General features: G+C 43.4%; 1 protein-coding gene across 5 annotated transcripts in view; it reads left to right on the top strand.

Annotated features, from left to right (window-relative positions):
- WDR25 (WD repeat domain 25) overlaps window positions 1–24,220 on the top strand; it is a 190,724-nt gene that overhangs the window by 85,485 nt on the left and 81,019 nt on the right. For 4 of the 5 annotated variants that reach the window (XM_053275173.1, XM_053275145.1, XM_053275164.1 and 1 more), the window contains exon 3: window positions 15,897–16,044. The exons of the other annotated variant lie outside the window; for it this stretch is intronic. In XM_053275173.1, coding sequence (XP_053131148.1) covers window positions 15,897–16,044 — 148 coding nt within the window. The remainder of the gene's footprint in view (window positions 1–15,896; window positions 16,045–24,220) is intronic. 5 annotated transcript variants of the gene reach the window in all.

The raw sequence follows: 24,220 nt of genomic DNA, 5'->3' as shown, positions 1-24,220 counted from the left end.
ACTTCACAGGGTTGTTGTGAAAGAGAAACTCAAGTATGCAGTACACCGCTCAGGGCTCCTTGGAGGAAGAGTGGGATATAAATGTAATAATAATAATGATAATAATGATAATAATGATTCCTGCCCTCACAAGTTTTTTGATATCCGCTCGCTTAATTTTAGATCCCGCTCAGGTTGAATCGGGAAGGCCCCATTCTGAATGCATGTGTGCACACACTGCCTTGATACTCCCACCCAGAACAAATCTCATTCCACACACAGATGAAAAAAAAACTATAGAGAACACTGCTGGTGAGTTTGGACAAAACGATCGATCTCGATTTATTTTAGCCTAGAAAGGAAATGGATGCTTGTGTGGGAATGGGAGGGGGTGCATGAGTTCCCAAGACTCAGGGATGTCGTGCAGAGCCTGGCTGTGACTGAGTTTCTTTGTGATGTCTGAACCAGCCCTCCTTATCTATACCAGTCAGCATCAGAACTCAAATATAAAGTCACGTGGTCCAGAGAGGTGTGCAGTTTAAGAATAAGATTCACCAGAGTGCTCTCGGGTAGTTGAATCCAATGTTGTGCACAAGTCAATGAGAGAGCATCAGTCTAAATTACTGCATTATCTTAACACTGTTCTTTCTGATACAAACTGCAATATATTTCAGGGATAAAGCTGTTAGATAATCTTGATGAAAGGATCACATGCCATTAAGTATTTCAGGACATGGACACTATGGTGATCAAAAGCATATAACATAAATATTTAAGAGGGATATTTCTGCTGCTTTTATAGCAAGGTGCTGACAAGAAAGCAGAGTTAACAATGCCAGAAAAGCATTAGGCTAAGAGCTTTTGGCCTTCTTGGGCTGGAATAATAATCAAAAATATGTTGTAAGTCTTCATAGAACATATTCATATTGTGATGCTTTTGTCTAAGGGAAAGCTGTTCTTTTCTTTTGAAATATGAGATGACTCATTTTGACAGACTGTAAAACATAATGATTCCTTTATGGCTGAAAGCCTTGGTATTGTTGGCAGTGTGTTTGAAGCTGTGCTCCTTAACATTCCGCTATACAGCTTTTTTTTTTTTTTAACCATTGGTATCATGATGTTTCCCATCCTGGGCTGGTGGCATCAACTTAGTTTGTATTTCTAGCCATTGAGGTTTTTATACTTTTTGTTGTTGTTTCATCTTGTGAAAGTGCTTCTACTACTACAAATATTTATATACCGCTTTTCAACAAAACTTCCCAAAGCAGTTTTCAAAGAGAAATAAAAATGGCTCCCTGTCTCCAAAGGGCTCTCAATCTAAAAAATAAACATAAGCTAGATACCAGCAACAGCCACTGGAGGGATGCTGTGCTGGGGATGGATAGGGCCAGTTGCTCTCCACCTGTTCAATAAAGAATATCACCACCTCAGAGGTTTCTCTTTTCTTAGTTAGCAGGGGAACAAAGTTAGCAAAGCGCTAACAAAGTTAACACAGCTTTGGCCCAAACTGGATAAATTATGGAACTGAAAGAACAGCCAGGCATCCCATTGGAGACACATGAGTCCATGGAAGGGGCTCCTCAAGGTTAGAACTTCTAGCCGCTCTTGACCTTCAAGCATCCAAGGGTCACATCTGCACAGATCTTATGGGCTTTCTGGGACATCTATTTCCCAGTGTACTCGGTCATGCATATGGGAGCCTTTAAACATGCATTCCTAGATGCATGATCCAGTACCCTGGAAAATGACAGGTTCCCGATCATACATAAGAGGCCAATACTCTGACAGCTGCATTTTGCATTAGTTGGTTTCCAAATGCTCTTCAAGAGAGCCACATGTAGAGCATGTTAATCTTAACATGACGTGACTCAGGCATGGGTAATAGTAGCCAGAACTGTCTTTTCTTTATGTCCTTGAATCTTTTCAGCTGAATTTTCAGCTTCAGAAGAGAACAAACTATGGTGATTTAGTTGGAGTTTTAATTCACATATAATTCCCTTTGGTGGAGTGTTGTGATAGTGCCTTTCTCCATGACAGGATAACATCTTTTGAAGACCAGGATAGATGAGGCATTCCAAAGTATTGATTTGTTGATGGTCAGCAACTGGAAAAGGCCCACACCTTTCGCCTGGTTTAAGATGCTGCGTAACGGCTTGATATTTATGGTATCAATATTGCATTTTAAAAAGGATTTTTTTCAGGTGGGATTCTTCTCAGGGATGCTATCTGTCTATCTATCTATCTATCTATCTATCTATCTATCTATCTATCTATTTATTTACAAAATTGATCCCAACTTTTGGTCCCATTTAAGTTATTTTCAGCAAAAGGTAAAACAATAAATACAAATAATAATGCTGATCTATCAGTTCAAAGCCAGATGAAACCAGAGAGCTTTCCCCTGTGTCCTGACAGCCAACAAAGAGGAGGGTCAGTCAGGCCTCACAGAGATGGGTGTTTCACAGTCTCGGCATCACTACTGGGTAGGCCATGTTACATGTTCCCACCAGACAGGCTTTTGATGGTGGCGGAATGTGGAGCAAAGCCTCCACTAATGTACGCAGCAATATGTGGGCAGGTTCATGCTCCCTTTCCTACTCGTCAGTTTTCATATTGCCGTTTTAATGGGATTCTGCATTCATATAAACATGCAGTCTCCCAGAGAAGTCAAAATTATTTATCCAGAAGGCTGCCTTCTACATGTACCCTCCTGTATGCTGCAGTTAACACTGAGTTTCTACTCTGGGTGCTAAATCCATCTGGGTTTCAACAGATATCCACTAGAAGCAGGGCCTTTTAAATGTTGGCACTGTTTCTTTGAAACACCCCCCCTATGGAGGCCAGACAGGTTCCCACACTTTATACCCTTAGGCATATTTTTAAAATATAGCTCTTTAGGAAGGCCTTCCGTATTTCTTAGTTTTCTGAATGCTGCCTATTTGTATTTTTAAAAATTTAGATTGTGGTCGCTGTGTCATGGTCTGCTGCTGGAATATTGTTTGTATAAATTGAATTTGATATACAGTTTAGTCTTTATTTTGTTTTTACCATAGTAGATTATGTATTGTTTTAATGTGTGGTTTTTTGTGGTCTACTTTGGATGTTATAGAGAAAAACAAGGCACACGCTTTAACATAAATAAACTGAAATATTTCTACTCTGCTTCCCTAGCCATTTAAGGTGGTTTACAAGAACAATTACGATAATAAAACCACAGAACTCATAAAAGTGAACAGCAAAAGCATTGCAGCCTGCCCCCCCACCACAAAAGATCCAGCAATAAAATCCAAAATTGCAATGAAACAGCAAGTGTAAAATCAAAACTCAAAGGTTCATACAGCCCATGACCTCACAGTGAGGAAAAGAATACATGAGCCCAAAACTCCTGATCACCAGGTACAAGATGGCACAAATATCATCTGAACAGTTTCTTAGGCTGTTCTTAGAACAGTTTCTTAGCTTACTCTTCTGATGTTAGTGACTTCTTCTCTGGGGGTTTTCTGGCAAGTGGATACAGTTCTCATGAGGCTGTGGTCTTTTGGATGGTCAAGACCCCTACAGGAGTTCTGTTTTTATTCTGGGGAGGAGTTGGCTGCCCTCCCCATGAGGAAAGGGGACATATCCCTTTCCCACCTTTCCTGGTGAAAAATAGATCTAAAACCCTTCTAGCCGAGCTGGTTGGAACCTTGCCTTCTTGCATTCACTAACACACACAAACATTATTATTTTTATTATTATTTATTCAATTTCTATAACACCCTTCCAAAAATGGCTCAGGGCGGTTTACACAGAGAAATAATAAATAAATAGGATGGCTCCCTGTCCCCAAAGGGCTCACAATCGAAAAAGAAACATCAGATAGATACCAGCAACAGTCACTGGAGGTACTGTGCTGGGGTGGATATTTAGCGTCTCCCCCTGCTAAATAAAGAGAATCACCACATTAAAAGGTGCCTCTTTGCCAAGTTAACATACACACATACTCAGGATTGGGGATGAAAAACAGAAAAACCCCAGGAGCGGGAGGAAGGGAAGGGGCGCTCCCTCTAATTACCTGTTCGGTGTGAATAGAGGGAAGCTGGGTTCTCAGTGAAGAAAAAACAGGGTGTGATGATGGAATAGAGAGTTAGGCAGTCTTTGGAATGGACCCCAAGGACTGCATGTTTGAGAGACAATTTATAGGGTAAAGACACTAAATCTGCAAAACAATGGAAAAATAGGATTAAAAAAGGAGCTAGAGAAAGAGATAGGGTTACCTTAATAATGAAATACTGCTTTGGGAAAGGTATTCTGTGGCCTCCTTTGACCTTAGAAGGATTCAGAGAATGATTCACTGATTTAACACCTAAATGAGAAATAAGAAAAATGTGTAGGGAAAAAGAAGGGCTATGGAGACTTGGTCTGGGTATCTTGGAAATGCCTTAGAGTGGCTATGTGGGAAATCCATTTGGGAGTGTAAGGAGCCTCTGCTAGACTCCCATAGAGAGAGGATGAGAGAGCCATGCTTCCTTCTGAACCTGACTCCTAAGTTACTCTTTAGCTCAGAGGCGCTCTTACCTCTGGATTTTGGGGCCGAGGTCCAGGGCCTCCAGAGCCCCTGGGGCCCCCCAAATCTTCATTAGTCTGTCCCGGGTGGTGTGGTTGCCTGGTGGAGTATGATGATGCTTAATTTGCAGTTGGGGCGGGGCGGGGGCTCCAAAGGCCTTTAGGTCCAGGCTCCAAAATTGCCTAGGTGCACCTCCGCTTTAGCTGTAGCGCAGGACACTGTTCCTTTCCCGGACTCTATTGCACTCTGACTCAGGTCAAGCCATGCCCAGAGCCTCTTGTAGGTGTGCTCCAGGGGGTACACAGACAGTCCCAAATCTGGACCCCATAACAGTTCATCCATTATATCTACAACAGGCATTGAGATGTGTAAGAATCCTAGTTAGAGGCAGAATAGGACAATTTATTAATAGACAGAATATTGCACTGGCCTAATGCTCTGTTGCTAGAGCAACCCAACATTCCAAGTTCTCTAGTAGAACTCTCTGAGACATAAATTTCGCAGCAATATAAACTGGGGTTTTGATGCAATTTTTTGCCAAATTTGAATAACTTGTTGCCAAATCTTGTTGAATGTTTACCATGTTGCATTTTCAGGTTTTAGGGATAATTGGCAATGTGATGAATAGCTTGCTGGTCTGGAACTACTCCGAGTATTACTAGTCAAACTATTTTGGGGTTAATGCTTTATAAAGAAGTTGCTTTACTATATTCAGCTTGTTCGGAAGTCTTTATTTCAAGGCTCTAGTTATACAGGACACCCCTACCCACTTCAAGAACGAGCTTCAACAGTCCTTCAAGCCACTCTGCAGGAGTTTCCTTATTCACTTACATTTTAGTATATCCATTTTTGATCACTGAAATATCCCACTAACTCCTTTGTCTCCCAGTGTTATCATTGCATTATCACACCATAGTTTTCTTTATGTGCTTTGCTCTTAACTGATTTGACCTACTTAATGTTCTTCTCTGCATGAATAAAGCTCAGCACATGTTTAAAACCTACTTCTTACACACTTTTGTGTTGAGGATCATGGTATGGAATGGCTGAGCAATGAAGATTGCTGCCATTTTGTTACTGAAGTGTGCCATAGACATTTGAAAGATATTATTTTAAAATGATGGACATGTGGCAAATGTTTGCACATCAACCTGTTTACTGATTAATTCTCAGCATGCTGGGCATGTATTTTAAATTGCTATTTTAGCCCATATATTATTCATGAATAAAAGGATAACTTGGTCAAGGGCAGTGTGTGTATGTGTGTGTTTTTAAAAAGCCAGTAAAAATTCCCTCTTCAATTGTTATTAAACTCTCCTCATATCATAAGATCGTCCTCACAGCACCAATCTGACCATTCCTTTCATCAGCAGAGGACCACACACTACAAGAAATGGCTGTTCTTTTCTACCAAACCAGCCCAACCTAAGTGCAAGGCTGCCCCCTACCACAAGCATGCATGACTTCTGGATTTTTGGGACACTACTGAGACTCTGGACATGTGGGAGAAAATCACTATGGATAATTGGGTCTACGTTGGCTATGCCTTAGAATTTTGCAAACGCCTGCTGAACTCCGTTCCCAAACTTGCACCCCTGAATCCAACCCTGTGGGATAAGATAACAATTTTGCTTCAAAAAGGAGCAATAGGTGGTATTGGACAACCTGAATGATGGTTTCTACTCACCCTATTTCACCATCCCTAAAAAGGGCGGAAGTCTCCACAAAATTACGGATTTTGGAGATTTTAAACCCTTTTCTTCCTTACAATCTCTTCTGTATGCTAATTGTCTCAGACATCATCACACTCCTGTCTGGGGACATGTGGCTTGCCTCTCTAGATCTTGAAGATGCATATTATCATATCTCGATACACCCACAACACAGGAAATTCCTCCATTTTCGGATAGGCTCCCACAATTTCCAGTTTTGGGCTCTGGTTTCTCTACGGCAACAAGAATTGACAAAAATGCATGGCTGTGGTGGTTGCTCACCTGCAAGAAAGAGGAATTCAGATTTTCCCCTGTTTAGACAATTGGCTCATCGTAGCCTGCTCAGAATGCGTCCTTCTGCTTCACCTATTCATCACTATGCCCTGGATGTCTGAGCAAGAAGGAATGCAGTCTTCGGGTGTGCAGTACTCCAATCAATTTTCGGATGATTCTGCTACCTTTTGCCGAGTTTTCCTTTTTAAAAACCCCCCTTCCCACACATGCTCTAGACCAGGCCTACTTAACTCCGGGCCTCTTGCAGATGTTGGCCTACAACTCCCATAATCCAAGGCTATTGCCCACTGTGGCTGGGGATTATGGGAGTTGTAGTCAAAAAATAACTATGGGGCCTAAGCTGAGCAGGCCTGCTCTAGATTCACCTCCGATGATGATCTAGCTTGCAATGCACCCTAGTAAAAGGTATGCAACTTGTCTGTCTTCTTTGTCCTGTTGGGTGCATTGTAAGCTAGATCATCATTATGGCAGGTTGCTTACCTGTAGCTAGGGTTCTTCTGGTGGTCATTTGTTCATTCACACACACACCCAGCCTCCCTGCTGCAAAATAATTGGCTGTGGTGGGTGTGTGAATGGACAGATGACCACCAGAGGAACTCCTAAACGGAGGAGATTAAGGTGAGACATGTGGTACTAGGCAGAAGAGGGCAGCGTCTAAAAGGGATGAGAGAACTTGGAAGAGTTCTTGGTCCTGCCTTCACAGGAGCATGAAGCCCAATCAGAATGGACAGATGACCACCAGATGAACCCCAGTTACAGGTAACCAACCTGATGTTATATTAATATATTGACGTTGGTATTTTGATATTGACACTTTTGGCATTGGATTGACTTTGCTACTTTGGAGCCTTGTTTTATTGATTTGTGTTATTTCATTGAAATGGCCTGTGGCTAACCCAATAACATTCTATTTGTTCATAGAACTATATTGATCGCTAGTAGTTACTCTAGATTTCTAGTGTTGTTGTTCCAGATGAATTGCTTTACATGAGCTATTGATCACTTAACATTTTTGCTTATATATTGTATTTAAAAACTGTATCTAGTAGATTTCACTTTGTTGCAGATTGGGGCTAATTATACTTAAATATGAAGCTGCTTTATATGGAGCCAGACCATTGGTTGATTTAGCTCAGTAATGTCTACTCAGACCAGCTGGGGTGCGCCAAGGCCTTAGGCAGTTGTCTTCGTGAGCACCTGCTTATCTTGACCCTCTAACTCAGGGATTCTCAACGTGTGGGTCCCCAGATGTAAATGGACTTCAAGTCCCATAATTCCCAACCAAAGGCCACTGGGGCTGGGGATTATGGGAGTTGAAGTCCAATAACATCTGGGGACCCACACGTTGAGAAACCCTGCTCTAACTGGAGATGATAGGAATTAAACTTGAAGCCTTCTGCATGCAAAGCATGTGCTCTGCCACTGACCTATAGCTCCTTAAGAGCCACCTAGTTAGCCACTTAGTTCTAGTAAAATATGGTAAGGAACCCATATTCAACAGATGCATTAAAAATAATCCATCTTCAGGGATAGTCTCCACATTCTGAAAGGCTTTCTCATGCATCCTCATTCTTATGGTTGAAGTAGACAGTGCTTCTCTTGTGCTTGAATGCCTTTATTGGCTTATAGATGATGCATGGAGCGACTGAATTCAGACTCCATGCTGAGATTTTTCTTACCAATTATTGTTCTTTAGGTGACCTAGCAATTTGTTTTCTTCCCATTTTTTCCTTTTGCTTTCCTTTCAAGGTCCCTTGTGCATCATCAGTCTAAACCTTAGGGTGGTGCAGACATTATGCTGCCTTCCTGAAAACCATCATGTGCACATAAACTAGAGATTGAAACCATGGGCACAATCCCTCATAACCACTAACCATTAATTGTGTCTGCTCACACATCTAACGCAGAACCGTGGAGAGGGAAGGAAAGAAGAAATTGCTTGGGAGAGGGAAGGGAAAGGGGTGCATGCTCCCAAAGCTGGCTTTTTATTTGCAAACAGTGATTTGTAGGGAGTCAGTGCTGCATATATATTGGCTCTCTCAGAAGAGTTGCCCCTCTTCTGAGTTGTTTGTTCCCCATTTGATTCAAATGGAGTTAAGACATTCAGTGCTTTTTGATGGGCATCCTACTTGTGGTGCACCTGCTCGCTGCCTGTGGAACTGTGCCGTATGGATTGACTAGGCTGATCAGTGGGGAGCTGCTAGGACAGCAGATAGTCGTCTACTGGGGAGCTGGACTGCATGAGCTCTGATCCCCTCCAAATCTATGGGTCTGTGATAGGGTTCTGTGTATTGATTCCATAGGAAAGATTATGCATTGGACACATACCCCTTTCAGAGTGTCATCTTTGGTTGAGATTCTGCATATGCATGTGTTAAGCGAACTGATTTAAATGGAACTTGAGTAACTGTGTGCAAAGTTGCTGCCTGTGCCAGTAATTACTTTCATTATCTGAGCCCTGTTTTCCACAGGAACCTCTGGTATATTTACTTGGTAAATGCGAATCTTGCTTAGACTCCTCTGCCCTCTGAGTACCATGTTTGCCTCTTGGCATCACTGCCTATCGGTAGATTACCCTCCTGCTACATTTTTGCTACATACCTTTATTGTTATAATTGGTTTCTTCGGGGCTCGCCTTCATGTAATCTCTTTGACAATTGCATACAATATTGATTACTATTAATGCTGGGAAAAGAGAGCTTGTATTTTGTTGCCCGGTAATCGCTGTGGCTAACCTGTTGCAAAATACTCTCTGAGTACATAGTGGTGTATACGCTGTTGAGCCCTGTTCGGATTGCATTTGTGTAGAAAATGTTAGAGTAGTGAATTTTCTTCAGGATCCTGTAGCTGGGAAATGGGAACAAGTAAATGCTTGATGCAAGGCACCATTATGTTGTCCGGTTGGCAAATTCTGGAAGTCATGGGTGTCAGGACCCCCAACCCCAGAGGCCCAGGCACATCATCAGAGAGTATACAGTTACCTTCATATTAACTTGCTGCTAGTAAGAGAGGAGCAAAGGAGTTGAGCTTGAGGACAGGGTGGGTGTGAGGAGTAGGGATTTGCATGAACCGGTTTGGAGGCTCTTTTACGGGCCTCTGAACCAGTTCAAACATCTGGTTGTTTGAAGGTGGGGGGATATCTTTAAAGATGGGGGAGGGTGATCTTATCCCTCCTGCCGCATTTTGCCCACTGGTGCTGCCTTTTAAAATGGTCTGGCAGGGTGGCAGCATTCCTCCTTACCGCCCTGGTGCCTCTTTGGGCCAGAAGTGTCCAGTGCACAAGCATAGGTCGTGTGCGCGATGTGTGCACATGCACCAGGCACTTCCGGCCACTTCCAATCTGAGGAGGCATTGGGGTGTCAAGGACGTATGCTGCCGCCACGCTGGACCATTTTAAAAGGCAGCGCCGGTGGGGGAAATGCGGCAAGAGAGGTAAGAGCACCCTTCCTGTCCTTAAAGATACTCCCCGCCCCACCTTCGAACCAGCAGGCGCCTGTTCCATGCACACCTCTAGTGAGGAGCATTGCTTTTTTTGGTAATTTCAGGTGCCAGTATGGCCACACTCACTGCATGTGTGTGTGGCCATGCCCCCTTGCGTGCTTTCATGGCCACACATGGGGGGTGTGGTGCTCAGAAACTCTCTCCTTGCCAGGGATCACAGTAGTTGGGAGGGCTTTGCCTTTGTTCCTGCAAGAAGGAAAGCAAAACCCTTCCCATCGCCATGATCCACAGAGGGGAGTGAGTTCCCGTGTGCCGCAGCAGGTGCTTCTGGAGCTTGGCCACAATCGCAGTGATGAGGAGGGCTTTGCCCTCATTCCTGCAGGGAACGAAAGCAAAGCCCTCTCCTCCGTCGTGATCCCTGGCAGAGAGTGAGTTCCCAAGCGTGATCTCGGGTGATTTTGGAGTTTAGGGGGTAGGGTCAGATGCTGGTACTGTGTAGTGGTGCATACTGTCACGAAAAAAGCTCTAGTGAGGAGAGAGCCTCAGGTCAGGATGGGAATTGCTGCTCCTTGTGCTGGCCAGTTCAGTTGCCAACCCTCTAGGATTGGTCTAGAGTCTCCAGTAATCAACATTAATTTCCAGGAAATATTGAGAAGCATTCCTGGAAATTTTAAATGGCTAGATATTATGAAAAATATTGGAAACATAGAAAACATTGGTGTGTATGTGTGTGTCTGTGTCTGTGTCTGTGTAATCTGCAGGAATAGCTTCAGTCAGAGTTGACAATCCTACCCAGAGGATTCTGATCCTACTCCCTCTTTTTTAGGGAGGAGAATTAGCATGGACTGAGAGATTCATTTGCTGCATACTAACTCCATTATTTGTCCACTGCTGACTGAGCAAAGAGGCACCTTTTAAAAGTGGTGATTCTCTTTATTTAGCAGGGGGAGAGCAACTGGCCCTATCCATCACCAGCACAGCATCCCTCTAGTGGCTGTTGCTGGAGTCTATCATGTTACTTTTTTAGATTGTGAATTTTTTGGAGACAGTGAATCATTTTATTTATTTATATCTATGTGAACTGCTTTGGGAACTTTGGTTGAAAAGTGGTATATAAATATTCATCATATTCGTGTTCCATACAGAGCATCTCATTCACTCTCAGTATTCTGCAGGTGAACATGGCATGACAAATGACATTCGGCACCGGTTCTTGTTTTGGGGTTGATTTCCCAAGGGCTGAGTGGTGGAAAACTTTGTGGCTGCCTTTGATGATCAGACATTAGTGGGTGACATCTCACAGGATACCAACTTGTCTCCTTCCAAAGAATGGGGAAGAGCACCCAGTACAGCACTCTCTCACACACTTTTGTTGTGGAAATGGCTTTTTCGTCATTAATCTTAAGCATGCTGTAGAAAGACTTCTAAGTAATTTACAAGCTGTCTTTTCAGCTTGACTCAATCAGCAGCTTTCTCAAGACTCCTTCTTCCAGATTCCACCTGGATGTGATTTACTCTCCATTAGTCTAGTAAAATATGACAGGATCATCAAGCCTTTCTGAAGAGTTGTTTCCAAGAGCATTTTTAACACTTCTTTGCGAACAGAACAAAGTAAACCATAATGACAGTGAGACTTGCCATTAAATATATTTTCTGTCATTAACAGTAACTGATCGCCTTGATCCTTTTGAGGGCACAGGAATAGATTACATTAAACAAAGGGCCATCAGTTGCCATGTCAAAGAATGACTTTGGATCTTAATTGTATCCTGGTTACATTGCGGGGAATACGAATGATGTTGACACCAATTTATGGAGGCTGAATCTAACTAAAGAGCCAATTCATGCAATATGTCCTTTACTTATTTATTTTATTTTATTTTATTTTCACATTTATATCCCGCTCTTCCTCCAAGGATCCCAGAGCGGTGTACTACATACTTGAGTTTCTCTTTCACAACAACCCTGTGAAGTAGGTTAGGCTGAGAGAGCAGAGTCACCCAGCTAGTTTCATGGCTGAATGGGGATTTGAACTCGGGTCTCCCCAGTCCTCGTCCAGCACTCTAGCCACTACACCACACTGTCCCTTGCTCAATGCCAGTGGTCCTGACCTTCCCCAGGGAAGTGCATGCTTGGTCAAACATTAGCCATGACCTTCACATTCAGAGATGCGACCAACACTAATTTCTGTTGTTCTCCATGCCCCCCCAGGCACCAGGATCCCCAAAACTGCAGTTGGTTGATGTGCTTGATTGTCCAGGTCGCACATTAAGTTTGTTCACGCCATTGGAACACTAATTTCTTGGCAGCACTAACTCTGGTAATAAGATTAAGGTGCTCTGAAAAAACTAATTGTGGTATGCAGCTTGAAAGCTAAACAGCTGAAAGTGATAAAGCCTAGAAGAAGATAGTAATCTGCTGTTATTCCAGCACTTTTATTGCCATGGGATATTAGCATTATGCTGTAATACAAAAAGTAAATCAACATAATGTTCCATAAAGAGCCATTAGCACGTTAGCTGGATATTACTTTTCTGATACATTTTATAGATAAATTTGTTATCGGAATATGATGAAAACTGGGTATAGAAGAATGATAGTGTATGATGAATGAAGAATCTTGATTATCATGAAACCAAAAGCGTAATTACATAGTTCCCAATATCTGTTAAAATATTGTGGAAATTCAGACTGCTCTCATTTTCACCTTCTTTCTTAAAATGATTGTTTTGTTTTATTTTCTTATATGAGCAAGGTATGTCTTTTCTCTTGGGGGGAGTGTAGAAATACCTAACCTACTTCACAGGGTTGTTGTGAGGAAAAACAGAAGAATGTAATACACCACTCTGGGCTCCTTGGAGGAAGAGCGGGAGATAAAATGTAAAATAAAATAAAAATAAAAAATATACCTCCCATAGCAACTTCCTGCTTTGCCACTTGGAGGCTTGTTTGTGTTCTTTCAACAAACAGCTGGATTCACATTTGAACTCTAGTCTCCAATGAAGTGAAATAATGTGCATGTTTAAACTAACATGACTAGAAAAGTGGTTCAGGATACACCCCCCCTTCCAAAAACAGCCCCTCTTTCTTGATTGTTGTTAAATATTAACTCCCAAGAATTGGGATTCAGCTGCAGGGATCCACACATATAGGCTTAGCTCATTAGACAGTTATTATTTGGGGTTGCAAACAGTCTCCTCTCTGCCTTTAGATTATTTTCTGGCAGACAGACAGAGGTCTCAGGAGAGAAGCAGGTTTGCTGTCATTTGTACTGAGAGATGGAGATGGCAAGAAACAGTGAGATCCCTCTCCTACTGCTCAGAAATGATTCCTGCTATTTCTTATATTTTACATTGGAAATTAGATCTCTGGGGAGGAGTGCTGGGTGTCCTGCTTGCCAGAGTGCTGGGGCTAGTCGCCACTGGTGAGCTGGCAAGTGGATGTGTAGATGCCAGCTCAGCTATTACTGCTGAAAATAAAAGAAAATAAAATGTCTTTGAAGATGTAACTCTATGGAAAGAGGCAATACTGCAGGGCTCAACAATTTGCAGGTGCTAACTCGCTATGGTGCCTGGGTACCTGAGCTGGATAAGGATGTGGCCAGAAGGAGGAGTGAGCATATTGCATCACTCCATTGCTTGCCTGAGCCAGACAAACACAACCAGGAGGAGGAGTGAACAAGCAAGGTGGGGTAAGCATGGTATGGAGTCCACCGTTCCATGGAGCGGATAGCATTGCTGGGGGAGAGTGTTGAGTCCATGCCCCCTCATGGAGCAGAAGGCAATCTGCCTCCTAAATGTTTGGACTGACTCCTAGAGCCAAAGAAAATTTGTCAAGGCCTGCATTACTAGATGTTGGAATGTTATACCCAAAGTTGTCATGTGGTGAGGATAGTGTGCAAATAGTGACACTGCATTATTTTTATAGAGATGAAATGTAAAGAACAGTTGGTTTGTTTAAGTGATAAGACTGGTTATAAATGAACTGGGGATGATAAATGGAACAGAAATCTTTCATGATCAATTTTAGCATTTTCAGGAAATTATGTCTGCCATATACTCATTTATTGCCTGTAATATCTTTCTACTTGGGAAATCATTTTGCCTTCAAAGTGCAGGATACTCTCCTTTTATTTCTATATCCAGTTTTTGGCGTGGGTCTGGGTGAGGTGTCCAAAGTATCCGCATGTTCAGTTTTGATGGGAGGTCTGAGGCCAGCTTGCACATCTTGGCTAGTGAAATTTTCCCAGGTCCGGTTAAGTATCCTTTCAACAACTGTAGCATTGTAGTACCAAGGAGGTGTTGGTGATGATTTGTCAATTTCTGAAAAAGTCCCCAGATATTTGAATACATATTTGTTCCTCCTCTTATTTTAGCAAGGCAGTTGAGTAAGCAGTGGTTGCACACCTCTAGAATATCTTGCATGTGATGGATTTTTTGAATCCATATTAGCTGCCGGGGGTATGGGGGGTGGAGTCAATATAGGATTCAAGACAAAGACCATATTTGTTGCCCTGGTTGACAGATGGACAGGTAGAGAGGGACAGAAGGAATACAACTCCATTCATTCATTCTCAGTGACCTTTGATACAATAATCTAATCTTTCTGGGGACAGGGGGAACTTTTTTGAAACAGGTAGTTCTATCCTCATTGAAAATCAGTTTGAGAAAGATTGTATGTGATATGGAGGGTGTGTGTGTGTGTGTGTGTGTGTGTGTGTGTGTGTGTGTGTGCACACGCGCATGCATGTACATGCAATTGGTTTCTCTCATTTCCTTGTTCTTACTTATGCTGGGTTTATGGGACACCAGGGCATTAAAGGCCTCTTTCACTAGTGCTCCTGAATCTTTCTTTGAACAGAGTAAACTCCCTTTTATGGAGCACCTTGTTTGTCCAGATATTCTGGTGTTCTGAGGAACATAATACACAATGAAGAGCAAGCGGAGGCCTTTCCCCTTCCCTGCTGACAGACAGCTAATGTGACCCACTTTAGGGCAGTTCCTTCATTTTATTATTATTTATTATTATTATTATTATTATTATTATTATTATTATTATTACTATTAATTTGATTTCTATACTGCCCCTCCAAAAATGGCTCAGGGCGGTTTACAAAGAGAGATAACAAACAAATAAGATGGCTCCCTGTCCCCAAAGGGCTCACATTCTAAAAAGAAACATAAGACACACACCAGCAACAGTCACTGGAGGTCCTGTGCTGGGGGTGGATAGGGCCAGTTACTCTCCCCCTGCTAAATAAAGAGAATCACCACGTTAAAAGGTGCCTCTTTGCCCAGTTAGCAGGGGTGTCTAAATTAGACATTTTATGTTCCAATGAGCAACCCTGGAAATATGTACATGTTGCATGCTTCCTATGGATATTCTGATGAGGATGACACTGTAGCTCAGAAGTACAGCCTCTGCTTTGCATGCTGAAGATCCCAGGTTCAATCCCTGGCATTTCCAGGTAGGAGTGGAAAAGACTCTTGCTGGAAACCTTGGGGAGATGCTACAAATCACTGTAGACAAAACTCAGCTAGATGGACCAATGGTCCGACTTGATATAAGGCAGCTTCCTATGTTTCTCTGGAGGTACACTTAGAGTGTCCATAACAACAGCCCTGCTGGATCAGGACCAAGGCCTGTCTAGTCCAGCATCCTGTTTCACACAGTGGCCCACCAGATGCCTCCAGGAAGCCCACAGGCAAGAGGTGAGGGCATGCCCTTTTTCCTGCTGTTGCTCCCCTGCAATTGGTATTCGGAGGCATCTTGTCTCTGAGGCTGGAGGTGGCCTATAGCCACCAAACTAGTAGCCAGATGGCTCTGGGGTGTGTGTGTGTCACAAATCATGATGGTTCCCTTCCCTGCTAAGGGACTGTGACTCTTAATTCATATTTTAATGTTGTATTATCTTTTCTTTTAAGGTTTGGGATGCTGTGGATCAAGGCTGTTGCTTAACAACATACTTTTGCCACACCTCTGCTGTTCGAGCTGTCCAGTGGTCCCCCTGTGGAAGAGGCGTTCTCAGTGGGGGCTTTGATTCTATGCTTCATTTCACAGATATTGAAACAGGTAAATATCTTTGTATGTGAAGGTGCACGTAGGTGAGGTGGGAGGTTCTGACATGGGAGAGTCGTGCGATTCCCCTACCTTCCAGTTGCAGCCGTGGCATGTGCAGCTCCCGTATGGGGTACAGGTTTATATTATCAGCATCTCCACTGATTCCCAGCCCAGAAGCAGTCCTACACGCCGCTGGAGGCCGTCGCATGGTGAGGGCTGCAGGCGTAATGAACTGGCCCTCTGACCAGAGAAACCTTATACACATTTAACTTGGAAGTAAGTTCTAGTGAAATCAATAGGACTTGCTTCCAAACAAGATTGTCAGGGACTGATGTGTAAACGTTTAATTGCCTCATCAGTCTATTTTCTTAGAGACTCTCTCTGCCCAACCATTGCTTCTCATTAATGCATCTCATGTAAGCCTGACCATCACGGTGATGCTGCAGTCCTTAAGTCGCTCATTAATTAATTGAACATTTATAGCCTACTCTGGGGGACATCTACTCTGTCCTAAAGGGCTCAGGTTGGTTAACAGTATATCAAAAACCATAAGGTTTGTTTTTAAATAAAAACAAACCTTATGGTTTTTGATATACTGTTAACCACCCTGAGCCCTTTAGGTAGAAGATGACCAACACTAAAACTCAACCTCCCACTAGTTGAACCCCAAAATGAGCCCCAGTAGAAAGATCTTCTAATGCTTCTGAAAATGTGCAGCTTTTGGGCAGAGCTAAACATTAAGAGAGAAAAACATTCTGCAGCTGCCAAGATTAGCAACTGCATATAGAACTATCCTCTCCCCTCCTTCAACATGTGGAAGAACTTACCTTATGTCTTCACATTAGTACATGGAGTTAGTGGCAGGATGCCATGTTACCTGGTGACCTGTGTGGCCCTGTGGAGGCTGGAGAAGGGCGTGGCATCCCTCCTCTGAGGCTTTTGTTTCCTTTAGGGGGTAGTGGGGATGAGAAAGGCCCAGGCTGGTTGGATCCCAGTGGGGTTGAGAGGGCAAGGCAGGGAGAGCGGCAGGAAACAGCTCCAGGGAGACAGCTCTAGGTTGGGTGGGGCAGGAAACAGGAAGCAAGGTCAGGAAGGGGGCGGGGCTGGAAGTTGGTTTTAAGCCCTGTCAACTCTGCACTGGGGCATTTAAAGACAAGGCAGCTGATGATGAGGAGCTGCTTCTGGGTATGGGAGCCAGGAGTTTTCCAGGATTGGGAATTGGCTGAATGCAGCAAGCCAGGATGGCGGCTCAGGTGACAAGCTAACCTTCTCCCCTGGCTGTTCCTGAGGCTGATCTTTTTTCTTGTGCTTACCCAGTCATTCTGGAGCCCACCTTGTCCCCTGGGAGGTCTGACAGTTAGACAGCACTAGTTGCCACTGGCCAAGCACAGGGGAATGCTGAGCATAGGGGAATGCTGAGGAGAGATTCCTCAGCATGCTGAGTGACATTAGAACATAAGGTAATTTGAAGGTATTTCTGAGGGAGGAGCTCCACCTGCATTTGCTGTTCTGAATGGCAGCTGTGTGATTTTTTAATGCCATCTAGTGGAACACAGGAAGCTATATTATACTGATTCAGACCAATGGTCCATCTAGCTCAGTATTGTCTATAAAGACTGGCAGCGGCTTCTCCCGTTGCAGGCAGGAATTTCTCTGTCCTATCTTGGATATGCTGCCAGGGAGAGAACTTGGAACCTGCTGTATGCAAGCATGCAGGTGCTCTTCTCAGAGCGGCCTCATCCCCTAAGGGGGGATATCTTACTTTGCTCACACATGTAGTCTCCCATTCAAATGCAAACCAGGTTGGACCCTGCTTAGCAGAGGCAACAATTAATGCTCACTACCACAAGACCAACTCTCCTCCCATGAGTGCCAGCCTTTAAGTCTGCACGAAAGAGAGTCCTCCAGTTGTGGGGCTTTCATCAAGCAATCCTATTCCATATTCCTTTGCTATTTGAACTTGGCACATGCTGAAAATAAGAGGGTGGTCTGTGACTTCACAGAAGGGCATACCTTCTTAGGCCTAGATTACACATTGTTAAACATATCAGGCTGTGATCAATTAGATTAGATCAATCTAATGTTCGTTATTATTTATTTATTTTATTTATTTTATCAGATTTGTGCACCGCCCGAAACTTTCGTCTCTGGGCGGTTAACAATAGCATAACAACAGTTAAAACATATACAAAAAACATAAAAACAATTTGACAATTTCAAAATAAACCAGAGATTAAACCCCCCCAATTTTTTAGGGAGCTGAGAAAGCTTGGGCGAAAAGAAGGGTTTTCAGGTGTTTTTTGAAAATTGCCAGAGATGGGGAGGATCGTATCTCAGCAGAGAGCGCATTCCACAATCTCGGGGCAGCGACCAAGAAGGCCCATCTCTGTGTAGCCACCAAATGAGTCAGTGGCAACTGGAGATGGACCTCCTCAGATGACCACAGTGGGGCTCATAGTGAAGACAGATACCCAGGGCCTAAGCTGTCTAGGGCTTTGTAAGTTATAACTAGCACTTTGTATTTTGTCCGGAAACCTATTGGCAGCCAGTGTAACTCTATCAGTAAAGGAGTAACATGGTCTCTCCAAGATGACCTACAGACCAACCTGGCTGCCACGTTCTGAACCAACTGAAGTTTCCGGACTACGTACAAAGGCAGCCCCACGTAGAGCACATTACAGAAGTCAAGTCTGGAGGTCACCAACAGATGTACCACTGTTTTGAGGTCATTGATCTCGATAAACGGGTGTAGGTGGCGTATCAGCCGGAACTGATAAAAAGCACCCCTGGCCACCGCCTCAACCTGAGAAACCAGGGAGAGGTGTGAATCCAGAAGTACTCCCAGACTGCGAACCTGTTCCTTTTGGGGAAGTGTGACCCCATCTAGAACAGGCAGATTAAAATTGTCTCTAGAGTTCTGACCCCGCACAATAAGTACCTCCGTCTTATCTTCAGTTTATTCTCCCTCATCCAGCCCATTACTGCTTCCAGGCAGGCATTTAGGGAGGATATGCCAACTCCTGAAGAAGTTGACATAGAGAAGTCACACTTCCTCTGTCAATTCGTTAGGCGGGAATCTGAGATTGTCATGGTGTATATGGTCATGAAAACTCCTGAGCATGTCATGAAAACTCAGGATTTTTAGTTGACCGCCAATTGGCAATGCAGCAACCCGACATGGTCCAGCTGACTTCAAATCCTGATTACAGATCTCGACTTCATATCGGGTCTCTGTGGGAATCTGAGTCCCACCCATCTAACATGGGATTGATCATGAGAACCAGCCCATAGTTTGACCTGGCCTGCTTGTTTTTTATAATGTAAATAGCAGTGATGGGAAGGGGTGGTCAGGATCACAACCATGGCATTGGGCAATTTAACCCCCCACCCCCGTTACCCACTGCATTCCTGATCTAGATTCCAAACCCCTGCTTCTGGTGCTCTTTCCTTTGGGAGGAAACTCAGAAGTAGCAGCCTTGGGAGGACCTTGATCCAGATTGGACCTGCAGCATAGGGGACTTAAATCCTTTCCCTCAGACTGGATGGGCCCCCCTATGGCTGCTATTTTCTCCAGGAGGGAAGTCAGGAGAAATGGCAACTTTGGGGAGGGGCTCCAAATTGTGTAATTTATTTCATTGTCTAAGTGTCCACAAGCCTTCTCACCAGGGGAAGTGCCTCTAGCAAGAATTATGTTTAGCAGCACACATCCCTACTCACAAGCTCTCATTTGTGCTACAGTTTGGAAAAGGTATGAAATCTCATGAGAGACTCCTGGCCTCTGAACTCTGACCTCACCATTGCTTATGTTACTTCTTTCCATCCCCATAAAGTAAAGGTAAAGTGTGCCATCAAGTCGATTTCGACTCCTGGCACCGACAGAGCCCTGTGGTTTACTTTGGTAGAATACAGGAGGGGTTTACCATTGCCTCCTCCCGTGCAGGATGAAATGATGTCTTTCAGCATCTTCCTATATCGCTGCTGTCCGATATAGTACCAGTGGGGATTCTAACTGGCAACCTTCTGCTTGTTAGTCAAGCATTTCCTCGCTGTGCCTCTTAAGGTGACAATAAAGGTAAAGTGTGCCAATCAAGTTGATTTTGACTCCTGGCGCCCACAGAACCCCGTGTTTCTCTTTGGTAGAATGCAGGAGGGGTTTACCATTGCCTCCTCCCTCACAGTATGAGACGATGCCTTTCAACATCTTCCTTTATCACTGCTGTCCGATAAAGTACCAGCGGGGATTTTAACCGATAACCTTCTGCTTGTTAGACAAGCGTTCCCCCGCTGTGCCATTAGGTGGCTACCATCCCCATATACTACTGCAAATGAGAGAAATCCTTGCCCAGCCACTTGAGCCTGTTGCAGGTGCCAGAAGACTCAGAGGAGAAGGTTGTTGGCAAACACAAATAGAGGATATCTAGTAAGCCACCCCAGTATTTTGTGGACCCAGATAGTCCCTATCTATTCTATATTTTGAAGAGTGAGTTTGTTTGTGGAAAATAAATTCATATTTGGTGATTACCTACAGATACCAAATTTTGCATATACAGTCCTGACACTGAAATTAGCTGAATGCTCTACTTTTTACACTGGAATATGCTGGGTGAAATATTTAAATTTTTTGTATTTTTTAAAGAAGAAATTCTCAGTATAACAACATCTTAACTGTTGTTGTTCTCAACAGATTTTTTAAAAATACTCAATAATCAGATCAATAGAATCAGAATCAGAATCATTTTATTTATGGCCATAAGCCAAACAGAATTAAAACTTTAGACTGTTACCAGGCATAAATATACGACATAAAATAACTAATAATCAGATCAATAGTTTAAGAACGACATGATGCCCAAGAGAAGTAGAAGATCTTTCTCAGGTACAAATGTACTCTGATTCAAATTTACTATGTATGGTAATTTATTCAATAAAATGAATAATGTTTGAAATTGGAATCCTACAAATTTAAAACTTGTCTTTTAGTTCCCTTTTGCAAGCACATTAATAAAAAATTCTATGATATGTATTTCATTGCTTGATTTTTCCTATAAGTGTAATCTACACAAAATGACTGCCCTGTCAACCATGGGCCTCACTTCCTAGTATTATATAAAGATATTGGCTGACATCCTGACTAATGATGATAATTATTATATACTGCTTTTCAACAAAAGTTCTCAAAGTGGTTTACAAAGAAAAAGAAATTTAAAAAAAAAGTTTCCCAAAGGGGAATGTTCCCCAAAGGGCTCACTATCTGAAAAGAAACCTAAGATAGACACCAGCAACAGCCACTGGAGGGATTCTGTGCTGGAGCTGGATAGGGACAGTTGCCTTCCCAGCTTAATCTAAGAGAGCTGCCTCTTTGCCCATTTGGCAAGGGTGGCTAGTGAAGCATGGGCCTAGGTAGGCTCTGCAGGGCTGTGTCCCCAGGAGCCCTTGCGAACTCGCTCTGTCCTCCTGTGCACATATTGTGCAAGAGCATTAGAGACAGGAGCACTCTCCATGTTCTGGATCGGCTCTGCAAGTTCAGAAGCACATAACTGATCCTCCATTTTGTGTGTTCAGTCTTGCAGAGCCCTTCCCGAGCAGAGGGGGAGCTCCGGACTCGAAAGGCTCTTGCACAACAGGACATGCACAGGGGAATTGGAGGAGTAGCTCAAGGGCTCCCAGCACACCCCTACAGAGACTCCTTATGTGCGCATTTCATTAGTCAGGGTGCCTATATCAGCACAATATTATAGTGTTGCGTGTTTAAATTTGCGGCACTAAGGAGAAGAAAAAGCAACATGTAAGAACTGAACGGAGTACTTCTAGATCTTGTCAGAAACTGAGTCAAAAAGAATACTATTCATACAAACAATTAGAGAAGGTGTCTGTCTATGCTGAAATAATCAATTCCTTCAGATTTGTCATGGCATGTGGCTTATTTTTAAAAATATATTCAATTGCAGCTGCAAGGTATTGCTCTGTACTCAGAATGTAAAATCCATTAAATCTTACCTTGGAATATTCACATTTCTCAGTTAGTCAAGCTTTTACATTACTTTTATATGAGTTTTATGTGTCTGCTTTGCTTGCAGTTGGGTAGGAAAAAGGTTTAATGTACCAAAACATTATTTTCAGATCAACCAATTTCTTCATTGTGTCTTCAGGTCATTTTCCTTTCCTTTTTTTTTTTTTTTTTAGCCGTATTTCAGTGATATTTTCTTTCCTGCTGTCATTATAATTTGACGCCAATTGGAACCAAAGCTAATGGACTAAATTCCTAGTACTTTCAGTGGTGTCCCCAGTGCCTTCTGTTGTTATAGAACATTAGAAACAAAGTATATTCATTCAGGGGCGTAGGGAGTTTGCTTGCAGCTAGAGGATGAAGCCCTGCCAGCAGGTCCCCTGCCTGTTCTGTTTGATCACATGCACAGAGCACACATGTACCCCAAGCCATGCTGCCTGCGTCTGAGGGCAGATGCAGGGGGCGTGGCCAGTACTGGGGGCGGGGCCTGTCAGCCCCTGCAGAGCTTTTGCAGCCAGTGGTTTGTGGAACTGCTGAATGGGAGCTCCTTTCCCTTGCTCCTCAAGGGGGCAGGGAAAGGAGCTCTCAGTCAGCGATTTCACTAACCACTGACTAGGGAAACTCTGCAGGGGCTGATGGGCCCCGTCCCTGGTATTTGCCACACCCCGTGCATCTGATTTCAGACACAGGCAGCATAGCCACTTCCCAGGAGAGGGTCTGTTCGGGACCCTATCTCATCCTCTCCAGCTGGCTGGAGAGGAGAGGGGTGTGCCTCATGCTCCTAGCCAGTGAGTGCTTCGTTCGTTGGCTGGGTGCAGGAGGGGGCAAGGGGTGTCCTGGTGCCCCCCCAGCCCCTGAGAGCCAAGGGACGGTCGTCCTTCCTCTGTTCTCTTTCCCTGATGCCCCTGTATTCTTTTTGGTTTTCTTAAATCACTGTGTTTAATATCTGTGGGTTATAAAGCATCACATTTAATGCAGATTTGCTATGTACAAGTTCAAAGTATTCTACAAAAGTTTTTGAATTAACAATGTGAATTAACAATGTGAATTAACAATGTGAATTAACAAAGGCATACCCAGAGCCAGCGTGGTGTAGTGGCTAGAGTGCTGGACTAGGATTGGGGAGACCTGAGTTCAAATCCCCATTCAGCCATGAAAACTAGCTGGGTGACTCTGGGCCAGTCACTTCTCTCTCAACCTAACCTACTTCACAGGGTTGTTGTGAAGAGAAACTTAAGTATGTAGTACACCGCTCTGGGCTCTTTGGAGGAAGACTGGGATATAAAATGTTAAAAACAACAACAACCCTTGCTTATTGTGGTAGGTTATCATCATCTGTTAGTACATAATTGACCAGTCAGGTCTGCACAGTAGTATGCTTCTCTTCTGTATTGGTACTGTACAGCACTGTGTAGATTAAGTTGGGATCTCTGGTTATTACAGTCTGCTTTCTTCGGCCTGCACATTGTCTGGAACGGACTCTATGTGGGAGCACAGTGCTCTTTCCTGTCCCTGCTCATTGCAGTGCAAAGGTGTTCATGGCAAATATTCTTCTTTTATATTAAACTAGGAGGTGCAGTCTGTTGACTGGGAAAAGTCATTTTGCATACATGACATTTATAAGAAAGTTCAAGAAATTAAATAGATGCCATAGTTTTTTTAAATAAATGTGCTGAACATAAGAATAGCCCTGCTGGATCAGGTCCAAGGTGTATCTAGTCCAGGGTCTTGTTTCCCACAGTGGCCCACCAGATGCCTCTGAGAAGCCCACAGGCAAGAGGTGAGAGCATGCCCTTTCTATTGCTGTTGCTTCCCTGCAACTGGGATTTAGAGGCATCTTGCCTCTGAAGCTGGAATAGCCACCAGACTAGTAGCCAGTGACAGACTTGTGCTCCATGAATTTTTCCAAGTCCCTTTTAATGCCATCCAAGCTAGTGGACATCACCACATCCTATGGGAGAGAATTCCATATATTAATAATGGGCAATGTGAAAAACCTTTTCAAACCTATTCTTGGTTGGTCTGAAATTTCCTGGCCTTCAGTTTCATGGGATGACTCCTGGTTCTAGTGTTGTGAGAGAGGGAGAAAATGTATCTCTGTCCACTCTCTGTACTCCATGCATAATTTTATAGACCTCTGTCATGTTTCCACGTAGTCTCCTCTTTTCTAAACTAAAAAGG

The sequence above is a fragment of the Hemicordylus capensis genome, chromosome 1, assembly GCF_027244095.1.
Source record: "Hemicordylus capensis ecotype Gifberg chromosome 1, rHemCap1.1.pri, whole genome shotgun sequence".
In the NCBI taxonomy this organism is placed as follows: Eukaryota; Metazoa; Chordata; class Lepidosauria; order Squamata; family Cordylidae; genus Hemicordylus; species Hemicordylus capensis.
This window is presented reverse-complemented; position numbering and strand designations above follow the sequence as displayed.